The sequence below is a fragment of the Biomphalaria glabrata genome, chromosome 13 (genome assembly GCF_947242115.1).
Source record: "Biomphalaria glabrata chromosome 13, xgBioGlab47.1, whole genome shotgun sequence".
Classification (NCBI taxonomy): domain Eukaryota; kingdom Metazoa; phylum Mollusca; class Gastropoda; family Planorbidae; genus Biomphalaria; species Biomphalaria glabrata.
Window position 1 is genome coordinate 3,077,501 of NC_074723.1, and position 20,838 is coordinate 3,098,338.

At 36.0% G+C, this 20,838-nt stretch overlaps 1 protein-coding gene across 1 annotated transcript in view; it reads left to right on the top strand.

Moving 5' to 3' along the window:
* The window catches only part of LOC106059672 (metabotropic glutamate receptor 3-like), a 311,145-nt gene that overhangs the window by 217,323 nt on the left and 72,984 nt on the right, over nucleotides 1-20,838 (top strand). Inside the window, exon 3 of the mRNA XM_056009168.1 lies at nucleotides 9,578-9,748. Coding sequence (XP_055865143.1) covers nucleotides 9,578-9,748 — 171 coding nt within the window. The remainder of the gene's footprint in view (nucleotides 1-9,577; nucleotides 9,749-20,838) is intronic.

Sequence of the window (20,838 nt, forward strand, 5' to 3'; positions counted from 1 at the left end):
AAGTCTCAAGACAGGAGGATCTGTGAAGAGTTGATGGGAGTCTTAAGACAGGGTGATCTGTGAAGAGTTGATGGAAGTCTCAAGACAGGAGGATCTGTGAAGAGTTGATGGGAGTCTCAAGACAGGGTCATCTGTGAAGAGTTGATGGAAGTCTCAAGACAAGAGGATCTGTGAAGAGTTGATGGGAGTCTCAAGACAGGGTGATCTGTGAAGAGTTGATGGAAGTCTCAAGACAGGGTGATCTGTGAAGAGTTGATGGAAGTCTCAAGACAGGAGGATCTGTGAAGAGCAAATCGATCATTCCTGGCCTCTGAGTTGAGTCCTTCCCGATTGTCAAAGAGTCATAAAAGGTCAGTAGCAATACCCTAACTTGACACTCCCCGAGGAGCTACAACACAATGACCTACTAACCACAATTAACTAATTAGAACACCCACAAATAGTTAATTTTTTTTTAATCAGCTCGAAGTATTTCTTTCACCTGGTTTTAAAAGCTGCTAGGTTTCTCAAAAAAACAAGGTAACAACACAAATGAGGGGAGAGAACTGTGATAATGTGTACATCTTTCCCCGCGAATTTCACAAAAAAAACATTTCCTGAGTTTAGACTTACTTTTTTCGCCTGAAAGTGATTAAATTCAATCGATAACTGCCCAGCGTGAAGCAGACACATAGAGATGAAGTTAAATGAACTTGTCCAACGTATGGATACGAATCGAGGTTAGCAAGGTTCAACCTTATAGTTCAACCTTATAGTTCAACCTTATAGTTTAACCTTATAGTGTAACCTTATAGTGTAACCTTATAGTTTAACCTTATAGTTCAACCTTATAGTTCAACCTTATAGTTCAACCTTATAGTGTAACCTTATAGTGTAACCTTATAGTTCAACCTTATAGTTCAACCTTATAGTTCAACCCTTGATAGTTCAACCTTATAGTTCAACCCTTGATATACAAATCTCTAAAAGAGAGCGCACAACTTTCATTCAATCTTTAAAGTTTTATTTTATTTGTACAAAGCTTATATCAACGCTGTCCGTCTGTCTGGTCAAAAGGTTGTACACATTATTTCTCTCACACCCAATCTCGTACTAAGCTGAAAATTTTGCACTTAGGCCTATGTCTTTTACCATTTACACAAGAATTAATTTAAAAAAAAAATAACTAAATACTTAATTATTTATTAGTGTTTAAATATTTTGTTTGGTTTCTCGAACAAGGGAAAGAAATGGTATCGGACTGAAGAGGTGGTATGAGCTGAATTAGTCCCCTTTATATGTCTCCACTTCATATTAACGTTTTATGAGCAATAGATAACTACTATACAAAATTATACTTTCATAGTCGCATCGCCAGCAGAGTGGTTAAGATGTCGGTTAGAGTAGACTGAGTGATTTTAAAAAAACAAATTCGGTACAATATCACCCAGATTTCACTTTCTTCCATCCCCCCTCTCCCTTCAAGTTGCATAACTTGTGATACAATAAACAAAATCGATTGGTCAAAATAATTTTAATCGCACATATTTATTGTTGTTGGTCTAGATCTATAACAAATTAAATTACAGGACTAAAACAAACTGATTGATACAATTACATTTAGTATACGCCTGTTTTTTTTTTTTTAAGTACTTTTTAATTTTTGTTTTTAATTATTTATTTTTTTTTTTGATTTTTTTTTTTTTTTGTGGCTCATCTTTTGTTGATTTTCTCCCTTGAATTTTAATCTACATTTTAAGTGTTAGAGAAAATGCTAAAACTAGTCTAAAGACTAAAGAACTACTTGACCTGCAGCATTGTTTATGTTCGAATTCAATCAGCGCAAAGATATTGAAGAACTGAGCTCACCATCTTACATCCGCGTAATGAAATAGTTCCTATCAGATCTGCTCAATGCATTTTAAAGTAGTTCTCTGCTTTCACTCCTGGCATGTTCTTGACTTGAAGATGAAATCTGGCCAGACGACACTAACTGCACACAAAGTCACATACTTGTATAAAGATGCTGAGAAAAAGGGGGGGGGGGTGCAGCTAAATATTTCGAGTGAAAAAAAAAAGATTTAAAAGGTGAATTTTTTTGTTAGTACTTCGATGGAAACACCAATTACATGAGTTCTACTTTTCATCTCAAACACTGAGTCTGCAGGGGAGCAGTGGCTGAGTGGTTAAGCGCTTGGCTTCCCAATCTTGGGTCCTGGGTTCCAATCTCGGTGAAGACTGGGATTTTGAAGTCTAGAGCTTTTAGGGCGTCCCTGAGTCCATCCAGCTCTTTAGTTGGGGAAAGTAAGTACTATTGGTCGCTGTGCTGGCCACAGGACACCCTGCTCGTTAACCGTTGGTCAAAGAAACAAGATGACCTTAACATCTTCTACCCCAGAGATCACAAGGTCTGAAAGGGGAACTTTACTGAGTCTGTGCGTGTTATTCCTAAAATGGCACACCTTCATTTCTTTTTCTTATATAGTTTATATACCAGTATCATTGGGTTATTATTTAAAGTATCATTGGGTTATTATTAAAAGTATTATACAAGTATTATTTAAAGTATTATACAAGTATTATTTAAAGTATTATTTAAAGTATAATGCAAGGGTTATGAAATGTGCTTCTTAAGTATTCTGTAAGTATTATTCGGAGTATTTCATAGTATTATCTATGGTATTATTTAAATTATTATTTAAAGTATTTCTTAAGTATTATTTAAGTATTATTTAAAGTATTTCTTAAGTATTATTTAAAGTATTATTGAAGTATTATTTAAGTATTATTTAAGTATTGTTAGGTTGTATTTTTAAAAATACACCCACTCAACTTTGTTAGATCATTTAGGTACCAAGAGTTCTCTTCTCATGTTTTCTCCCTCAAATGCACTGGTTCTTCTCTTTCTCTCTTTTTCTCTTATTTTGCTTTGTCCTCTTTCCGCGATCTTGTTAGTATTAAAAATATATGTATATAAATTATATTTTAAAAAGCTGTTAAAGGGAAGCTAAGATAAAGTAAAGGGACATCACTGATTGAAAAAAAAAAACATGTTGTTATAACTCAATTTTTCTCCATCTATATTGTACACACTTTCTTATATTAATTAAAAAAAAAAATCTTAAACACTATACATATACATTCTAGCTATTGTTATTCATATCTATCATTGTCATTGCATTTTGCGAATTCTGTAACACAGTATGGGTTTAGATCACGCCTATATTCTATCTGATAATGGAGTCTAACCAACATCATTATAAACAATACCACATCATAGCATGGTGTTATGTCTACCAAACTATTTCATGAACAGAACACTTCACACATTCTGATTTATGTTAAGTAACACTGTGGGGACTTTTTTTTTTAGAGAGATTTATTCACGTGGTGGCCTGCTAATTGATTATTCCAGTTGGTTCGCGGAACACCTATTCAGGCGTCCCGGAACACTTGGGTTCTGCGAAAAACGGTTTTGGAAACGCTGATATAATTGTTTTCCAATTAGTTATTGCTCTTTATGATACTTTTATTATTCTGTGAAACAGCGCAAATTTTTTTTTGTGGAGATTATGTTAATCCATGCAAATTGACAAAGTATTGAGATGTAATATCGGAGCCAAACTATTACTGATATTTCACTGCATTTTACATATGCATACTTTTTAATCGGAGCTTAATATCAGAGTTTTTTTTATATAAAAATATGAAGAGAAAGGAAAATATCGTAGACGAAATCTGATGAATGAACAAAATGAATGAACAAAATGAATGAGCAATATGAATGAACAAAATGAATGAACAATATGAATGAACAAAATGAATGAACAATATGAATGAACAACATGAATGAACAATATGAATTAACAACATGAATGAACAATATGAATAAACAACATGAATGAACAATATGAATGAACAACATGAATGAACAATATGAATGAACAATCTGAATGAACAATATGAATGAACAACATAAATGAACAATATGAATGAACAATATGAATGAACAAGATGAATGAACAAGATGAATGAACAAGATGAATGAACAACATGAATGAACAACATAAATGAACAAGATGAATGAACAACATGAATGAACAAGATGAATGAACAACATAAATGAACAACATAATAAGATCGTACGATTTATCTGTTCCTAGCTTCTATCTATGTCAAGAACACCTGTTACTTCGTAATGGAGGGCAGCTAATTTAAAAATCAATCTTGCCACCATCAATCTTGATACGGCTTAAACTGCTTGATGTTAGGGTTGGTACAAATATCTGCTCTCGAAGCAATGTTTGTTTAATTACAAGTGCTTTTACTAGTAGATATAAGTACATCATAACTTTGTGACGCGAGTGGCTGAAGCATATGAACGCTTGGCTACATAACCAAAGGTTTTAGGTTTGAGTCCACATTGTTAGCGATATTGCGGTTGTCAGGTTGTAGCTTGACATAGCTAGTAGAAGCACACATATCTTATCTTATCTTATAAAATACAGACGTTACTTCAAAAAAAAGATGATTCCTCCTACGTGTCATGCATTTAGTCATGCATATTAACCAATTACTTAAAATTCTGCAAGTCATTGGTTTCACTGGCTGGCTCGGGTAACCCATTCCATGCTCTAATAGCACTAGTGAAGAAGGAGCATTTGTACAAATTTGTCCTAGCATATGGAACGAGGAATGTGCCTTTATCTTTGTGCGGGAGTATGTATTAAGTTCGAAGTCCTAGGAATAAAACAATAAAGACACTTTTTTTAAAAGACAATACTGCCTTTATACAATTAAATAGATTAATTGTTTTCTCTGAATAATTAATGAATGTTAGATTAAGAAACAATGTAACTATTTTTTACCCCGAACATTCCCTTAACCAGGATTCTTTTTCGGGGAGGGGGGCGTGGGGGAATGGTGCGGGTAAAAAAAAGGTTGTTAATCTAGCAGTCATTAGTTATTAAGAGAAAAACAATCAAAAAGAAAATAATAATACTGGCGTATCTTATCTTATCTTATATAATACAGACTTTACTTCAAAAAAGAAGATGATTGCGTCCTACGCGTCATGTATTCAGTCATGCATATTAACCCATGACTTCAATTTTGCCAAGTCACTGGTTTTCCTGGCTAGCTTAGGCAACCCATTCCATGCTCTAACAGCACTAGGGTCGTAGTGTACTGATAACTGAGTTATTTATGTTAATTTAAAGATGCTGCAAATGTATTGATAGATGATCTAAGCTTTGCTTATATCTTTAGGTAAATCTGATTACATCTAGATTATAGATCAATAAGTAGATCTAGATCTGGACCTTAAGTATTCTAATTCATCAATCTAGACCTAGACTCTAGTTCTAGATGTCTATATAATAAAAGTACCAATAAATTCTAATAATAATAACAATAATATCGCTTGTCTTCGAGTCCGAAGACTAATGAGGAATTCAATATTTCACATGATTACGCAGTCCCCAGCTGTGACCTATATATTTTGCCACATCCGGCGCAAGCATAATCATTGTCCAATAAATTCTAAAACAATGACAATTATAGAGAGTGGCTCTGGCCAAATGGATAGACAAGTAGGCTGACGGTGCGTATGTTGGAGTTCAATAACTGCTTTTTTTTCTTTCTTATACATATATCTATTTCTATTAGCATATTTTTAGGGTGTATAGTGAAGGTATTGTCTTTTAAATAAATGCACTTGTAGAAGTTTTTCTTGTTTATGGTTTTAACCGCAACTTACGACAAGATCTAAATGTCGCTGCGGGTATTGATTTATATTAAGAAAAAAAAAACGACTATCAACCTCAACCTGTTTTAATTATGGAACAAGAAAAAATAAAGAATTTTTTTTATTCTCAACAAAGCTTATATGATGGGAAGAACTGCACATTTACAGCCATTTATAACAGTGCTATAATATTTATTTAATTTTGTCTACATCAACTAAAATGGATAAATAACTACTTATTAATTGCTTAATTGATTAATATACTTTTAAATGTCATCTTTTTAAGTTGTCTGCCGTTATGCATTATTGTTGAAATCGAAATTTCAAGGAAATATAAATGATTGCTGATCTCCGTCTCGACATGTCTGGGAAACCCCAAACATTCTCGACCTGTATGGTGACATGTATCCACTACGCAAAACAGCGGGGGTTTCTGTCTAGGGCTTTTGCAAGGGAGGATTTGAGGCACTTAAGCCCTCACTCAAATGGAGTTTGATGACGATGATGAAATAAATATAAATCTATAGTTTTCCTTAAGTACTCTCAGCGGACCAAGCAGGACTTGTCAGTCCTACCAGAAGTATTCCACTGCCAACTTCCAACCTCTCCCTCTCTCACGTACACTGACTCTAAACGGGAGGAGAAATAACAGTCAAATTAATTGACCCAAGGCTATGAAATTTCATTAGTCTCACAGACTATTGATCAACGGATGTACAAGGGGGGTTTGAGCCATAACACCCCCCCGGCCAGTTTCTTATTATCTTGCATAAGGTCTGGGCGTAACGGTCCCAGACCACAAAGGAGGTGGGGAGGGGGGGAGTTAGTCCAAGTTACGGGGCGGGGGAATGTCTTAATGGTGACAAACTCTGAGATTGGTATTGTGGTGACATTTAGATTGTCATAAAGTCTGAAATGACTTTTCTTTAAAAAAAAAAGTGTTTGTTTTTCAATTATGAAGTAAAATTCTGCTTTGTTGTCATATTTCTAAATCAGAAAAATTAGGAGGTTTTAATATTTATTTAAACATTTTTTTTTTCGTTAGTTCGTTCTTTCTTATCCCACAAGCTAGGACAAAGTCGTTCACGTGCGCCTTCTTCCTTAGTGCCATTAGAGCATGGAATGGGTTGCCTGAATCAGCCAGGGATACCAACGACTTAGCAGAGTTTAAACGAGACCAGTCGTCACAGGAAGTCCTGAACTCTGACCTGCAACGTCACAACCTATGGAGAGTTTAGACCAACAGCTCGTTGCCACGTCACAGGTCTGTACGGCGTGGCAACAAGCTATTGCTCTCCCACAGCCCACATTTCGCTACGTCACAGATCAGTGCTGAGGCCCTCTACAGCGAATAGCCTCGACTGACACAAGAAGGATGTATTTTTTTTTTCTTATTGAAGTAACGTCAGTGATTTATAAGATAAGAACTAAGATATACTTATAAAAATGTGTTAAAATTGCTTTCACTTAGCTCTTTCCCTTCTCAAAAGGTGTGTTGAGCAAGACTCAATTTCCCAATTACTGATGATGTCAATATCCTCGAACCCTAAGATTGAGCACGAGTGCAATGTTTTGCATGGCCAAGCAAACCCAGCTGTGACCTACATATTTTTCCACAACTTATGCAGACAAACACGTTGTCCGACGGGGGTCATTTTAACATTTTCTTCGCGTTTTCTGCACATGTCTTCTAAAATGCCTTTTCACTGGGCCTTGAATGTGAGTCCTTGCAGCGTTAGTGAGAGCTCTCCAACTGTCTGTTTCAGAGGTCATCTGCTGCCAGCTACTTTCCTCTATGCCAAAAACTCTTTCTCCTGGCGTCTTCAACGTGGTTCTAGTAGTAAGAAAAGGAAAAAAAAAGTAAAAAGGGGCGGGTCGGGTCGATATTGAAGTGTTTTTGAACAAAATCGTACTATAATTGTGGAGTCTCGGTGGCCGAGTGGTAAGGCGCTTGCCGCTTGGCTCCCCAACCCGAGGGTGCCGGGTTCAAAACCTGGTGAATAGTTGGATTTTAATTTTTTTTTTGAGATTTAGAGCGTGTCTATGTCCAACCATCCCTAATGGGGACCAGACATTAGTTTGGGGATATGAAAAGGCGGTAGGTCGTTGTGCTGGCCACATGGCACCCTTGTGAACCGTGGGCCACAGAAACAGATGACCCTTTACATCATCTGCCCCGTAGAGTGCCAGTTCTGAAAGGGAAAACGTTCCCTTCTACTGTAATCATATGTATTTAAGTATCTTTTCTTTTACATTACATTCTACACCTCCGGCCCCCGCTCCGGCCCCAATGTTGGAGCCTTAGCGCTCTTCCAAGTACTCAGCAGGTTGCGATGATACAAACACAAACTCTAAACATCTATTTCCTCTTTCTCTTCTTCTTCTATCTCTAAACATCTATTTCCTCTTTCTCTCCTTTTTTTATATCTCTTAAACATCTATTTCCTCTTTCTCTCCTTTTTTTATATCTCTTAAACATCTATTTCCTCTTTCTCTTCTACTTCTATCTCTATTCTTCTTCCATCACTAAACATGTTTTCTCTGTCTTTATCTCCTCTCTCTCTTTACATTAATATCTCTTTCTCTCTTCTCTCTCTATCTTATATTTTATTTCTTTTTTTTCTGTTGCTCTCTTTTCTACCTTTCTCTCTCTCTCTCTCTTTCTCTTTCTCTTTTTCATTCATTTCGTCCTTCAGTTATTTCTCTCCTCTTTATCTCCCTTCCTTTCTATGACAGTTTACTGAAGTTGACATCGTATCAAGTAGCGATCACGTGACCTGTACACTTTCTTTGGAAAAAGAATGTAAAGAAACATAAAAGAAATATCCAAGAATGAAATGAAAGATGGTTGGATCAATTGCCTCTTGAATCTTGAGATCGAGCACAATTACAACTTGTGATTCAAGTCTCTTGAAACAATAATTGTTAGAAATTATAATCCGTCTCTGAGTATTTCTTGTCGTATTTTATTCTGCACTTACTGAACTCGAATGAAAACGAATAAAAAGCGAATTAATTGAACCTTGCTTCACATCGTTAATATATCCTTCGACGTAATAAAATCGATGGCTCAAGACCATGACATTAGCCTTCAAACATTACCAAACTCTCAGGTTTTAGTAAAAAATTAAATCATGACTATATTTCAGAGCATTTGAATGTTATTTATCTAAATGACTTTTTTAGAAACCAAGAATAAAACATTAAGGTCTAGTATAACAAACTAAGTCTATAGCTGTGTACAGCAGACAAACACAATTAAATACATATAAGAATCATCTATTGTTCATTAGCTTTGTCTCTAATTTCTATTTATCTATCTATTTATTCGACTATCTGTCTGTCTGTCTCTATCTATCTATCTATCTATCTATCTATCTTTCTATCCATCTATCTATCTATCTATCTATCTATCTATCTATCTACTATCTATCTATCTATCTATCTATCTATCTATCTATCTATCTATCTATCTATCTATCTATCTATCTATCTATCTACTATCTATCTATCTATCTATCTATCTATCTATCTATCTATCTACTATCTATCTATCTATCTATCTATCTATCTATCTATCTATCTATCTATCGATCTATCTATCTATCTTTCTATCTATCTATCTATCTATCTATCTATCTATCTATCTATCTATCTATCTATCTATCTATCTATCTATCTATCTTTGCGCTAAACCACACATTTTCTTCTCATTGAGCTCTCTCTCTCTCTCTCACTCCCCCTCTCTCTCTCTCTTTCCCTCACGTTACCTTAAGGATAGAGCCGCCCCTGATTTACGAGTCAAGTTGGACTCTAGCACGATGATATCTTGCGATGTTTGTCTGTTCACAGATCAGTTTCTTCTCAACCAGTCCAGTGCTCAGTAACAGAGACAGGTTCCCTTACTTCTTTCGTACCATCCCCAGTGACCTGTACCAGGCAGAGGCTATCGTCTCACTGGTCACTTACTTCAAGTGGAAGTACGTCAGCATAGTCTACGAGGAGTCCAGCTATGGTCAGCAGGTAGGTGGCCCTTACTTAGAAGAAATTCATGTATGTCAGCCTGGTATTGAATACGACTCGATGTCTGTTGATTGTTGTATGTAATGTCCCCTTTCAGACCTTGCAATCAAATAGGGCAGATATAGATTCCCATTGCGCCATCACTTTAAATTGCCGTGCTGCATTTAGGCAAATACACATCTAACAATTGGACCTCATCCGCCAATACGAACGGTCACGTGATTATATTGATAAAACAACGAAGAAAAAAAAACAACTGTCACCATGGTTGATTAAAATTAGGTCGTAATTTGTACAGAAGAGATAGGCAAACACGTGGCTCAATTTTTTTTTTATTCACGACTGGTGAATGGGGTCCATTTCTGGTCTAAATTGGTATTCAAACTCAAGTCCCCTTGTTAGGTGGTCAAGGCCACACAGCAACGAGCCTTATATAAAACAGACGTTACTTCTAAGTCTAGAAGTACACAGCAGCATAAATCAAAATATATTTAAGGAAAGATATACCTAATAGGACTATAACACATGAAGCAACTATCGCCTTCCAAACAGACTTTAAAATTAAAACCTAAACTCGCCATGACAGGTAATTGGCATTCGATGTCATAAATGTCACAACAACAGCACAACTAGCCACATGACATTTTGGTTCAAATAACTGTATAGCAACCCATAATACATATACTAGCCGGATATCACCAGCTGTCTGCGGGCCGAAGTTTGTGTATTACTAATCTAGTGGATTGGATTTAGGTCAAACACTCGACATGTTTCTTTTGCCACGAAAATAAAATAATTTTTTGCGAAAATGGGTTTACCCGTGAAGCCGATACATTCATATCAAATATAAAATACTATGGAAACGGGTTTACCCGATTTATTCAAATTAATCTTAATAGAGATAAATAATTGTAGCTATTAAAATGAAAGAAGCGCGCGATGAATGGGATTATAAAGTACGTCAGGACGACTAAATTAGCAGATATAAGGAACGAATTTATGTAAAAAATGCTTTTGAAATACAAATTTGAAGGTTAATTTTATTAAATAATGAAATCAATAGACTATCTTTTGTATTTTCATGTGTCAAAGTAGAGAAACTATCTTAGCAAAGTGTAGTTCATAAAATTAGATCTAGATCTAGATCCTTTCGGTCTTGTCTCATGTAAACATGACTCTATGACCTAGATCCATGAAATAGTAATACTTTCATAGTTGGGCAACCTTTTTTTTTTGGAAGGGGGTGGGGGGAGTCTTAAGTTTGTTTTAGAGCTACTTTACTCACATTACTGTTCCAGTTAGTATCCAAGGAACATTTATACCAAGTTTTATCAAGATTGGTCAAACGGTTTTGATTTCTATGCGGGATATACATACATACATACATACACACACACACACACACACACACATACATACATACACACACACAAACACACACACAAATACATACATACATACACACACACAAACACACACACACATGCACACACATACATACATACATACATACATACAAACATACATACATACATACATACATACATACATACATACACACATATGCTTTACTTTCTGCTTTATAGTAAAGATAATATCAAATCAATCAATCAAGAATACTCTATTGATCTCTCTGACCACTGTCTTGAGGAATTTCTCTCCTCAAATAGTATTGCATCCAAATCACAGGTAGCTGCCTGGTTATGCTGTATGCGCTCTGGACTTTTCCATGGTTCCGGGTTCATACCCTGCCCGCTGCACCCCCCGTCGTCCTGCTTGAGGTTTGATCTAGGAAGTAAATTGTCCTCAGCTTTGAACTTCAAGGAACATCCGAAACATAGAAAAAAAAAAAAGAAAAAAAAATTTTTTACAGAAATATTTGGCAAGCAGGAAGAAAAAAAAATTTTTTACAGAAATATTTGGCAAGCAGGAAGAAAAAAAAAATTTTTACAGAAATATTTGGCAAGCAGGAAGAAAAAAAAATTTTTTACAGAAATATTTGGCAAGCAGGAAGAAAAAAAAATTTTTTACAGAAATATTTGGCAAGCAGGAAGAAAAAAAAATTTTTTACAGAAATATTTGGCAAGCAGGAAGAAAAAAAAATTTTTTACAGAAATATTTGGCAAGCAGGAAGAAAAAAAAATTTTTTACAGAAATATTTGGCAAGCAGGAAGAAAAAAAAATCGACGTCTTGAATTTGATTGCCTTTTAATTATTTCTGAAGTTGTTAAGTTCATTTTAAAATTTAACATAAAATTGCTCAGACCAGGAAGCGCTGTCCAAGTATGACATGATTTATAATTATGCTTTCGGACGGCTTGTTTTAAGTTCAAAGGTTGGTTAAGTTCGTGTTTAAGTTGACCCAGATCGCGGATAAGTTCAATATGGAATGGTATGTTTTGCGTTGTTGAGAAAGAAAGAGAATTTCTATTGTCAAAATCTACTGGTCGCATTAATAGATTTTTCGTTTAGGGCAGGGGTTCTCAACCTGTGGGTCGCGACCCCCTTGGGGGTCGATTGACGATTTGCCAGGGGTCGCCTAAGACCATAAAAAAAAATGGATTGTTATTGTCTATTCTTTTATTGCTGTATGTGTATGTGTGTGAGTTGGGGTCGCGGCAGAGTGGGAGATTGTAAAAAGGGGTCGCCGTGCTTAAAAGGCTGAGAACCGCTGGTTTAGGGGATTTCCAGAAACAGAAAAAATAGTGTATCTTGCGTTCAGAATAAGGAAGTACTTTAAGCTATGTATTTTTATAAGACAAAGACTGCTTTATTGATCTATATGGAAATTTGTTGTGGCTACAGGGTCTTTTTTCTCATGTAAAGACAACACAACAGAAACATACACATAAATAGAACAGACACAACATAAAGAGTTCATTCAGCGACTACACACAGGCATCTTGGTTCATATCATGTTTCCTGATCAACGAGTGGCGTTGATATAGTCTGACTGAGTAAGGAACGAACGAGTTTTTGTACCGCTTTGTTCTTGCTTTATCTTATCTTATATAATACAAACTTTTCTTCAAAAAAAGAAGATGATTACGTCCTACGCCTCATGCATTAAATTTTTAAGCAAACTTTGGTGGTGAACTTTGTCAAAATCCTTGGAAAAATCTAGAAAGATAGCATCTATTTTCTCACTATCATCTAAGCCTTTTGAAAAATCATCAACTGACAGTAGTAGCCCACTTCGTGACGACTTCACGTAGTTCTAATAGAGAGGGTGGCTGTTGTCTTCCAGGATTTTTTTTTTTTTTTTTATTTTTTTTTAGACATTTCTGTTCATAAAGTTCATTCAAATATTGTTATATTGTGCGTGTGATTTTTGAAGCCTCTTTATAATGTTTTCTAGGAGGCACAACAGTTTAGATGAGGCGATGCCTTGCCAACAAGTTATCTTATCTTATCTTATATAATACAGACGTTACTTCAAAAAAGAAGATGATTACGTTCTACGCGTCATGCATTGAGTCATGCATATTAACCAATGACCTAAATTCTGCCAAGTCACTGGTTTTCCTGGCTAGCTCAGGCAGCCCATTCCAGGCCCTAATAGCACTAGGGATGTTAGCAGATTTTGTATAGTCGCGCCGTAAAAAGTATTTTAGATCTTCTTATTTAGTTTAAAGCTATTGAGACTGTGTAGGAAAAATAGACGCTAGGCTTCTTAGTAGCATTAGCTACTTCTAACCATCAACGCTTGAAACACAAATCATTTTGATTATTAGTTGGCGACATTGGTCTTACAATAATCGTGTTCTTGACATTGTTGATTTACTATTTTTTTGTTATTTTTAATCTCTTCCGGGCTTCCTCTTCACGTTTTAATATCGCTCTCATATTTCTACTTATCTCTTTATATTTTTTTTTGACATGTAAGATATTATTACTTTAAAATTGTAACCGGATCTTAAAAATAAAAATAAATATGAAACGAAGAGAATATTTCTGCACTCTAATTATTCATTAAAATCACGTAAGTAGTATGTGTAATTTTTAAGTAGACCTAAAATAAAAAACAAAAAGGTTGTATAAATAAAAAAAAATAAATAAATAAATATACAAAATAATACAAAACACATAAAACACACAATGACCATAACGATTTTCTAGGAAATCTGACAGCTTATGACATTAATGATAATGTCCTAGATTCCGAAGATTAAGGATGCGTTTGACAGTTTTTGTAAATCCTTTGGAAAAGAATTAATAGCTCCTTGGCCACACAGGGAAACCCCTAGCTTGACTGTATTAATGATAATGTCCTAGATTCCGAAGATTAAGGATGCGTTTGACAGTTTTTGTAAATCCTTTGGAAAAGAATTAATAGCTCCTTGGACACCCAGGGAAACCCCTAGCTTGACTGTATTAATGATAATGTCCTAGATTCCGAAGATTAAGGATGCGTTTGACAGTTTTTGTAAATCCTTTGGAAAAGAATTAATAGCTCCTTGGACACCCAGGGAAACCCCTAGCTTGACTGTTAGAATTTTTAAAGTATAAAAAAAATTAAGTTAAATTTGGATAGAGAACCAGAAAATATTTATTTTGAATGTCCTCGAGTATTTCCTCATAAAGAGCTTAATAAATCCCATACTCTTGAGTGAGAAATTCTTGAATATATGTATATATATATATATCTATATAAGATAAGATAACTAATTGATCCAATCAAATGGAAATTCGGTTTGACTACAATTGACAACATCACCGTAACTACTTTACAATAACAATAGAGATGCACAATATAGATGCACATACGAACGACATTCACTCACGAAAAACACATACACACTCATAACCAGCGCTTTATAAATAGACTTCTATGTACTTCTCGATGACAGAATGTTTATTTTTAATGTTGGTCATTCAGGGTCTATTATTACTAAATGTTTCAATTTTCTTCTTGGCACAATCATGTTTTCCCGAAATGGATGTACGAATTAACAGTTGTGGTAAGTTCATCTGTCTGGGCAGTTGTTTACAAACATGTCCCAATCTGCTTGCTCCAAACAACCTTGTGGCTGTAAAACAGCGTCGTCAGACCATGACTGGATGGACTGTACTTCGGGCTTTGTTGTTTTTAAAACCGGTTTGTACATGGGTGTAAGATGGATCAGTGTCTGGTCCGACTCTTTATTTCGAAAATTTTAAGGTATATGTATATAAATGAGAAAATAAATTCTCAACTCATCGACCACAAGGGCAAAACTCGAAGTCGACCGTTATATCGGTTTGAAAATGTTTCATTATCGAAAAGTTAATACATGCTAGAATGTTTTATGAATGAAAAATGTTCATGTCGTCAAAGGGAAAAAACGCCGCTTACGTCACTAGGCTTACAGCAGTACTCTAAAACATTTCTTTGCAAAACATGAACATCTTTAATGAATCAATAGACCTAATTAAACATGTAAGCTCTATTAGACTTCTCAACAAAGTTAAAGTCACCTACACGGCTCTCTGCAATTTTATTGTAAACAATTAATCAAACTCTCAAAACACAATAACCAAACATACATCTGCCAATTTTTTTTTCTTCCATAGTTCCATAATAAATTAATCTACTAAGTGTTTGTAAGAGTCTGTACATTATTAAAATACAAACGTGTGTTCCCCCATACGGGGTAGTGCCTCTTTCAGCGTAAGTGTCGGACCATAAGGAGTCCCTCTTTACTGTCCATACCGCCGTTCGCTAGAACATGGCTGCTTGTAGTGCGGTCTTTCCAACGTATGACCATGATTGAGTGAAAACATCTTTTTCGAAAGCGTTTAAGAAGTCTAAGTTTCTTTCTGTCTAGTACCCATGTCACAGATCCATAAAGAAGAGTTGAGAGAACAACTGCTTGGTAGAAATTGATTTTTGTAGGCATGCAGAGCGATTTATTCTGCCAACTCACTCCTGGAGGCGTCCAAAGATAAGATAAGATAATTTTATTGATCCAATCAAATGGAAATTCAGTTTGACTACAATTGACAACCTCAGCGTTACTACTTTACAAAAACAATATGGATGAAAAATTCAAACAACATTCACTCACGAAACACATACACACTCACAACCAGCGCTTTATGAATTAGACTTCTATGTACTTCTCGATGACGACAGCTGATCTTGTAACACTCTGACCGACAAGTGGGATAAAGAAGTTTTTAAATCTTTCTGTTTTAATCCTAATGGAAAGGAGACGATCACTTCGTTCAGATCTTATGTAACAGTGGTTTAATGGGTGCAGGTTGTCCTTAAGATCGAGAGTGTTTTGGAAAGGCATCTTTCTTGAAAAAGTTCTTCATGAGATGGTAGCTGTGTTCGAGTGATATACGATGCTTTTTTAATTAGTCTATTTAGTCCAAGTCTTTGTGACAGTGATGTATTACCATACCAGCAGGTGATGGCAAAGTTGATTAAACTGCTGATAGTTGCTGTGTAGAAAAGTTTGATTATTGTTTTGTCTATGTTAAATTTTCTTAGCTTTCTGAGATAGAAGCGTCGCTGGTGAATTTTCTTGTATATTTTTTGATAGTGTTTATTACTTTTCAGTTTGTTGTTGATAGTTGTACCTAGATATTTATATTCTTGTACTTTTTCTATGGTTTGGTTGTTTATCTGAATTTCTGCAATATGGTTTTTGTTTTTCCTAAAATCAATAATAATTTCATTAGTTTTCTGAACATTTAAAATTAAAAAGGCACTACTGGCCCTGGCCAGACGGTCACCAACTTCCCTTGAAAACGATGCATCATTCGATACCATGCTTCCTAGATATGTGAAAGGGTTACGGGGGATCCTTGTCGCTGAGGAGGTTTTATTGGGTGAACTCTGGAACATAACTTCCGTTTTTTTCTTCTGTTTATAGATAATTCGAAAGAAGCGGCAGCGTATGCAAATTCGTTGACTGCTCCGACTTTTTTGTCCCAAGAATACAAACGCAATGTTTCTAAGTCTTTCTACCGTTTTATTTTGTTAAAAGTAAAAAAAAAAAAGTCCTTGTTTTAGCCTAGAGATATTGTATTACTTGATGTTTCGTACTAAAGACTTAATGACTTAAAGACTTAAAGACTAATTGTAATATTAATGTCTGAACGTGACCAATTGAGATGTTACACTGCAAAGACTATTTTTCCAAACCAGTAATAGCCCAATATTTTTAGGGCAAAAGATGCAATGTAAACGAATCGAAGTGAGTTGCGGTTTTCTAGACTGTATCTTATCTTATGAAATACAGACGTTTCTTAAAAAAAAATGATCATTACGTCCTACGCGGTGGCTGAGCGGTAAAGCGCTTGGCTTCCAAACCGGGGACCGGGGTTCGAATCCTGGTGAAGACTGGGATTTTTTAATTTCGGGATCTTCGGGCGCCTCTGAGTCCACCCAGCTCTAATGGGTACCTGACATTAGTTGGGGAAAAGTAAAGGCGGTTGGTCGTTGTGCTGGCCACATGACACCCTCGTTAACCGTGGACCACAGAAACAGATGACCTTTACATCATCTGCCCTATAGACCACAAGGTCTGAAAGGGGAACTTTACATTTTTACATCCTACGCGTGTTCTGTATGGGGACTTAAGAGACTTTCTATTCTAATCGCCGTGTACATTGACATTTAGAACTACAAGAAAACGAAAGCAGCTCTTCGGATTTAGAGTCTTTACCCGATCGCTCATTTTTGTAAAAACGTTTCCAAAAGAATTAAATATCTTTCCTCAGTAAATTATTCAACCGAGCGAGGCTCGGTCACCTGGTACTTATTTATTATTGAACGAACCTTTTGCGCACCGTCTAATTTAGTCTAGCTCCAGAGACCTAACATTAGATATTATAAAGTGAGTAGCTTTACACTTTATACATTTGCTAAACCAGGATTTCTCTTAAGGGTGGCGGAAATGGGGGGGGGGAGGTATACAAATGTTATAATTTCTAATTAGTTATTAAAAGCAAAATAAGCGTTTCAAATCGAGTCTATACTTTGTATAAATGAGGTATTGTCTTTAAAAAAAAATGATTTTTATGTTTTCTTGTTAGTACTTTTGTGTGCCAGATCTAGCTGTAAGATTGTTTACCTCTTCCTATGTATTTCCCATAATATTTAGTATACTTTAGAATTCCGTTTCGAAACCCGTCATAGATACACACGACGTCTGCTCACTGTAAGGCCGTCGTCTGTACTCCAGCTGTTCAGTACCGCCTTTGATTGGAGCGCCACGCTGTGATATTGACGTCACTTCCGGTTTTTTTTTTTTGTTTGTTTTAATGCCTCGACAGGCCAATCTTCGTGGAACAGACATTTCACTGTACCGTCAGGCTAGTGCCATCACACGAGATGAGGGGGAGGGGGGAAACTGGTGGTGGAGGAGAAGTCATTAGATTGAAACTAAAAGAGCGCAATAAAAGAGCCTAAATGAGTCAGGGGAAGACAATGGGAGAGGGAGAGAAGTAGGGTGATCACAACCCTGCCTAATGACCTTAACATTTGATCGTATCGAACTCAGAAATAAAAAAGACAAAACTTAAAGCTAACAACAACGCCATCTTGATTCTTGACATCATTACCTTCGGCTCTAAAGACTTCGTGTTTGGTATAATGTATACAGTTGGTAAATAAAAGAATTTAAATAGGACTCAATAAGGATAATAATTAATTATATTTACAGGCGCTTTGACTAGTTAAATTAACGAAGGATTAATTAAATTAATAAACACTAGGCCAGAAGCGTAGTGAGAAAAACGTGCGCTCGGGTCAAGGTACTTTATTGGCGCCCCATCTTCCACCATTTACCATAAACATAAGCCTATATAGGAGGATATATAGGATGCCCCTGAGGGTAGCGCCCGGGGCATCGTGTCCCCTTGCCCCCCTCTGACTACGCCTCTGCACTAGACCTAATACCATTATTGAGGTCTCGGAAAGTTAACATTTTTGAACGCCTAGATTTATAAACGGAAGAATACCCATAATTAATTTATCAACAAAGGTCAACAATACATCTAGAAATGTAAAGGTTAATTACATTAATGATAGCGAAGGTTAGGCATAGGCGTATATATAAAAAAGGGCAAGATAATTGTAATGGGGTATATGTTTGCGTTTCCAAGGTAACGATGGAAAGAGGGCGAGTTGGTTTTGGGCTCGTGAGGCATGATGAAACCGTGAGCTTTTCTGACCTAAATTAAGTAATAACTAGGTTGAGATTTAAACGAGAGACGACCAAGAGAGAAGGATGTAGAAACAGTAAAGTTTCCCTTTCAGACCTTGTGGTCTATAGAGCAGATGATGTTATAGATCATCTGTTTCTCTGGCCCACGGTTAACGAGGGTGTCATGTGGCCAGCACAACGACCAACCGCCTTTACTTTTCCCTAACTAATGTCAGGTACGCATTAGAGCTGGGTGGACTCAGAGACGCCCGAAAATCCCGAAATAAAAAATCCCAGTCTTCACCAGGATTCGAACCGCGACCCCCGGCTTCGGGTGCCAAGCGCTTTACCGCTCAGCCACCGCGCCTCAGAGACAAGGAACAGCAAAGACTTATTTGTGTAGCGATTTTTTTGTTTAAAGTATTTCCAATTATTATTACTAAATGTATGTCTCAAGTGAAATGTGTCTCTATTGTTCGTAAAGTTTTTAGAATAATTTATGCACAAGTGTCTGTGTATTTCAATGCTTATTACTAAATGCAAGCAAGTCCTGAACAATACCGTAACGACACATATAGCGACAGAATGAAGATTCGGAATGCCTATGTAAGGACAAATAACTGGTTTAGTACATGTCCTTTACTATTGAATAGAAACAGTTCTGGCAAATGAAATATCCAGTCTCAATTAAAATATAACTGCTCACTATACAACTCCCATAAAACTGAATAATAACAACACAGAAATAATTAAGAGTCTATCCTTCAACTCTATAACCAAAGTCCAACTGTCCTGGACAAGGAACAAAACCACACTGTTTTACTATGAGTTACATTCATGGACGGACTGGGTATCAAAATCGGCCCGGGCATTACCATATAAACCGGCCCACAAATGGCATGTCATATCATGGGCGAAGCCAGGATTTTTTTAGTTGAGGGGATTTTTTTAACACCCCCCCCCCACCTCTGCTATATATATAAATAATTTTTCGTTGGTCGCGACCAGACCGGCTCATTTGGTACCGGCCCACCGGGCATTTGCCCTATATCCCCATATAGCCAGTCCGCCCCTGGTTACATTCTATTCAAAAAAATAAATCTCATCAAATAGAACAATCCAAAACAAAAACAGTCTTAAAGTCAACACCCTGAATTGCCCCCCCCCCTTTCTCCTCTAAAGTAAACAGGAGACCCAGGCTGACCAGAATTTGGTCCTGACAACAAGTGAAGTTTGTTCAAGCTATTTAAGTTTTTTTTTTTTTGGAAATCTAATCCTTCATCGACTTAGTTTTATAAGCTATCTAGTGCTACAGCCGACCATGAACAATATATTATATTAACTTCAATAGCACTTCAAGCGAAACTTAAAGCTATTTTTCACTTCGCAATTAATTTAAAAAAAAACGCGTTCTTAAAATTTAATTGCAACACTAACAAATGATTGCCCGAGGCTCTAATTAATAAATGTTATTCTAAGCTGGCCAGTGTGAACATTCAATCTACTTATAGGTTTTTATTGATTTTATTAACTATATTTAACTATACAAAAAAAAAACATAATTGCCATCATCATCGTTGTCATTATCATCGTCGTCGTTATGGCCTTGTGGTTTCGCGCTGAACTGTCGTTTGGACTAATCGATGGTCCCGGGTTCAAACTCCCGTCGTCGTGTTGTGGGAGGTTTAGACTAGGAAGTAAATTATCTACAATCCTGAAGGACCATCCGAAACATGTCAAACATTTTACAAACAAACATTTTACAAACAAACATTTTACAAACAAACATTGTTACAAACGTAACATCATCACCATCCTAATCCTCATCATTATTTTCATCATTATTGTAACCATCATCATCATCGTCATCATCATTATTATTATCCTCCTCCTCCTCATCATCATCGTCATCATCATCATCATCATCATTTTCATTGTCATCATCGTCAT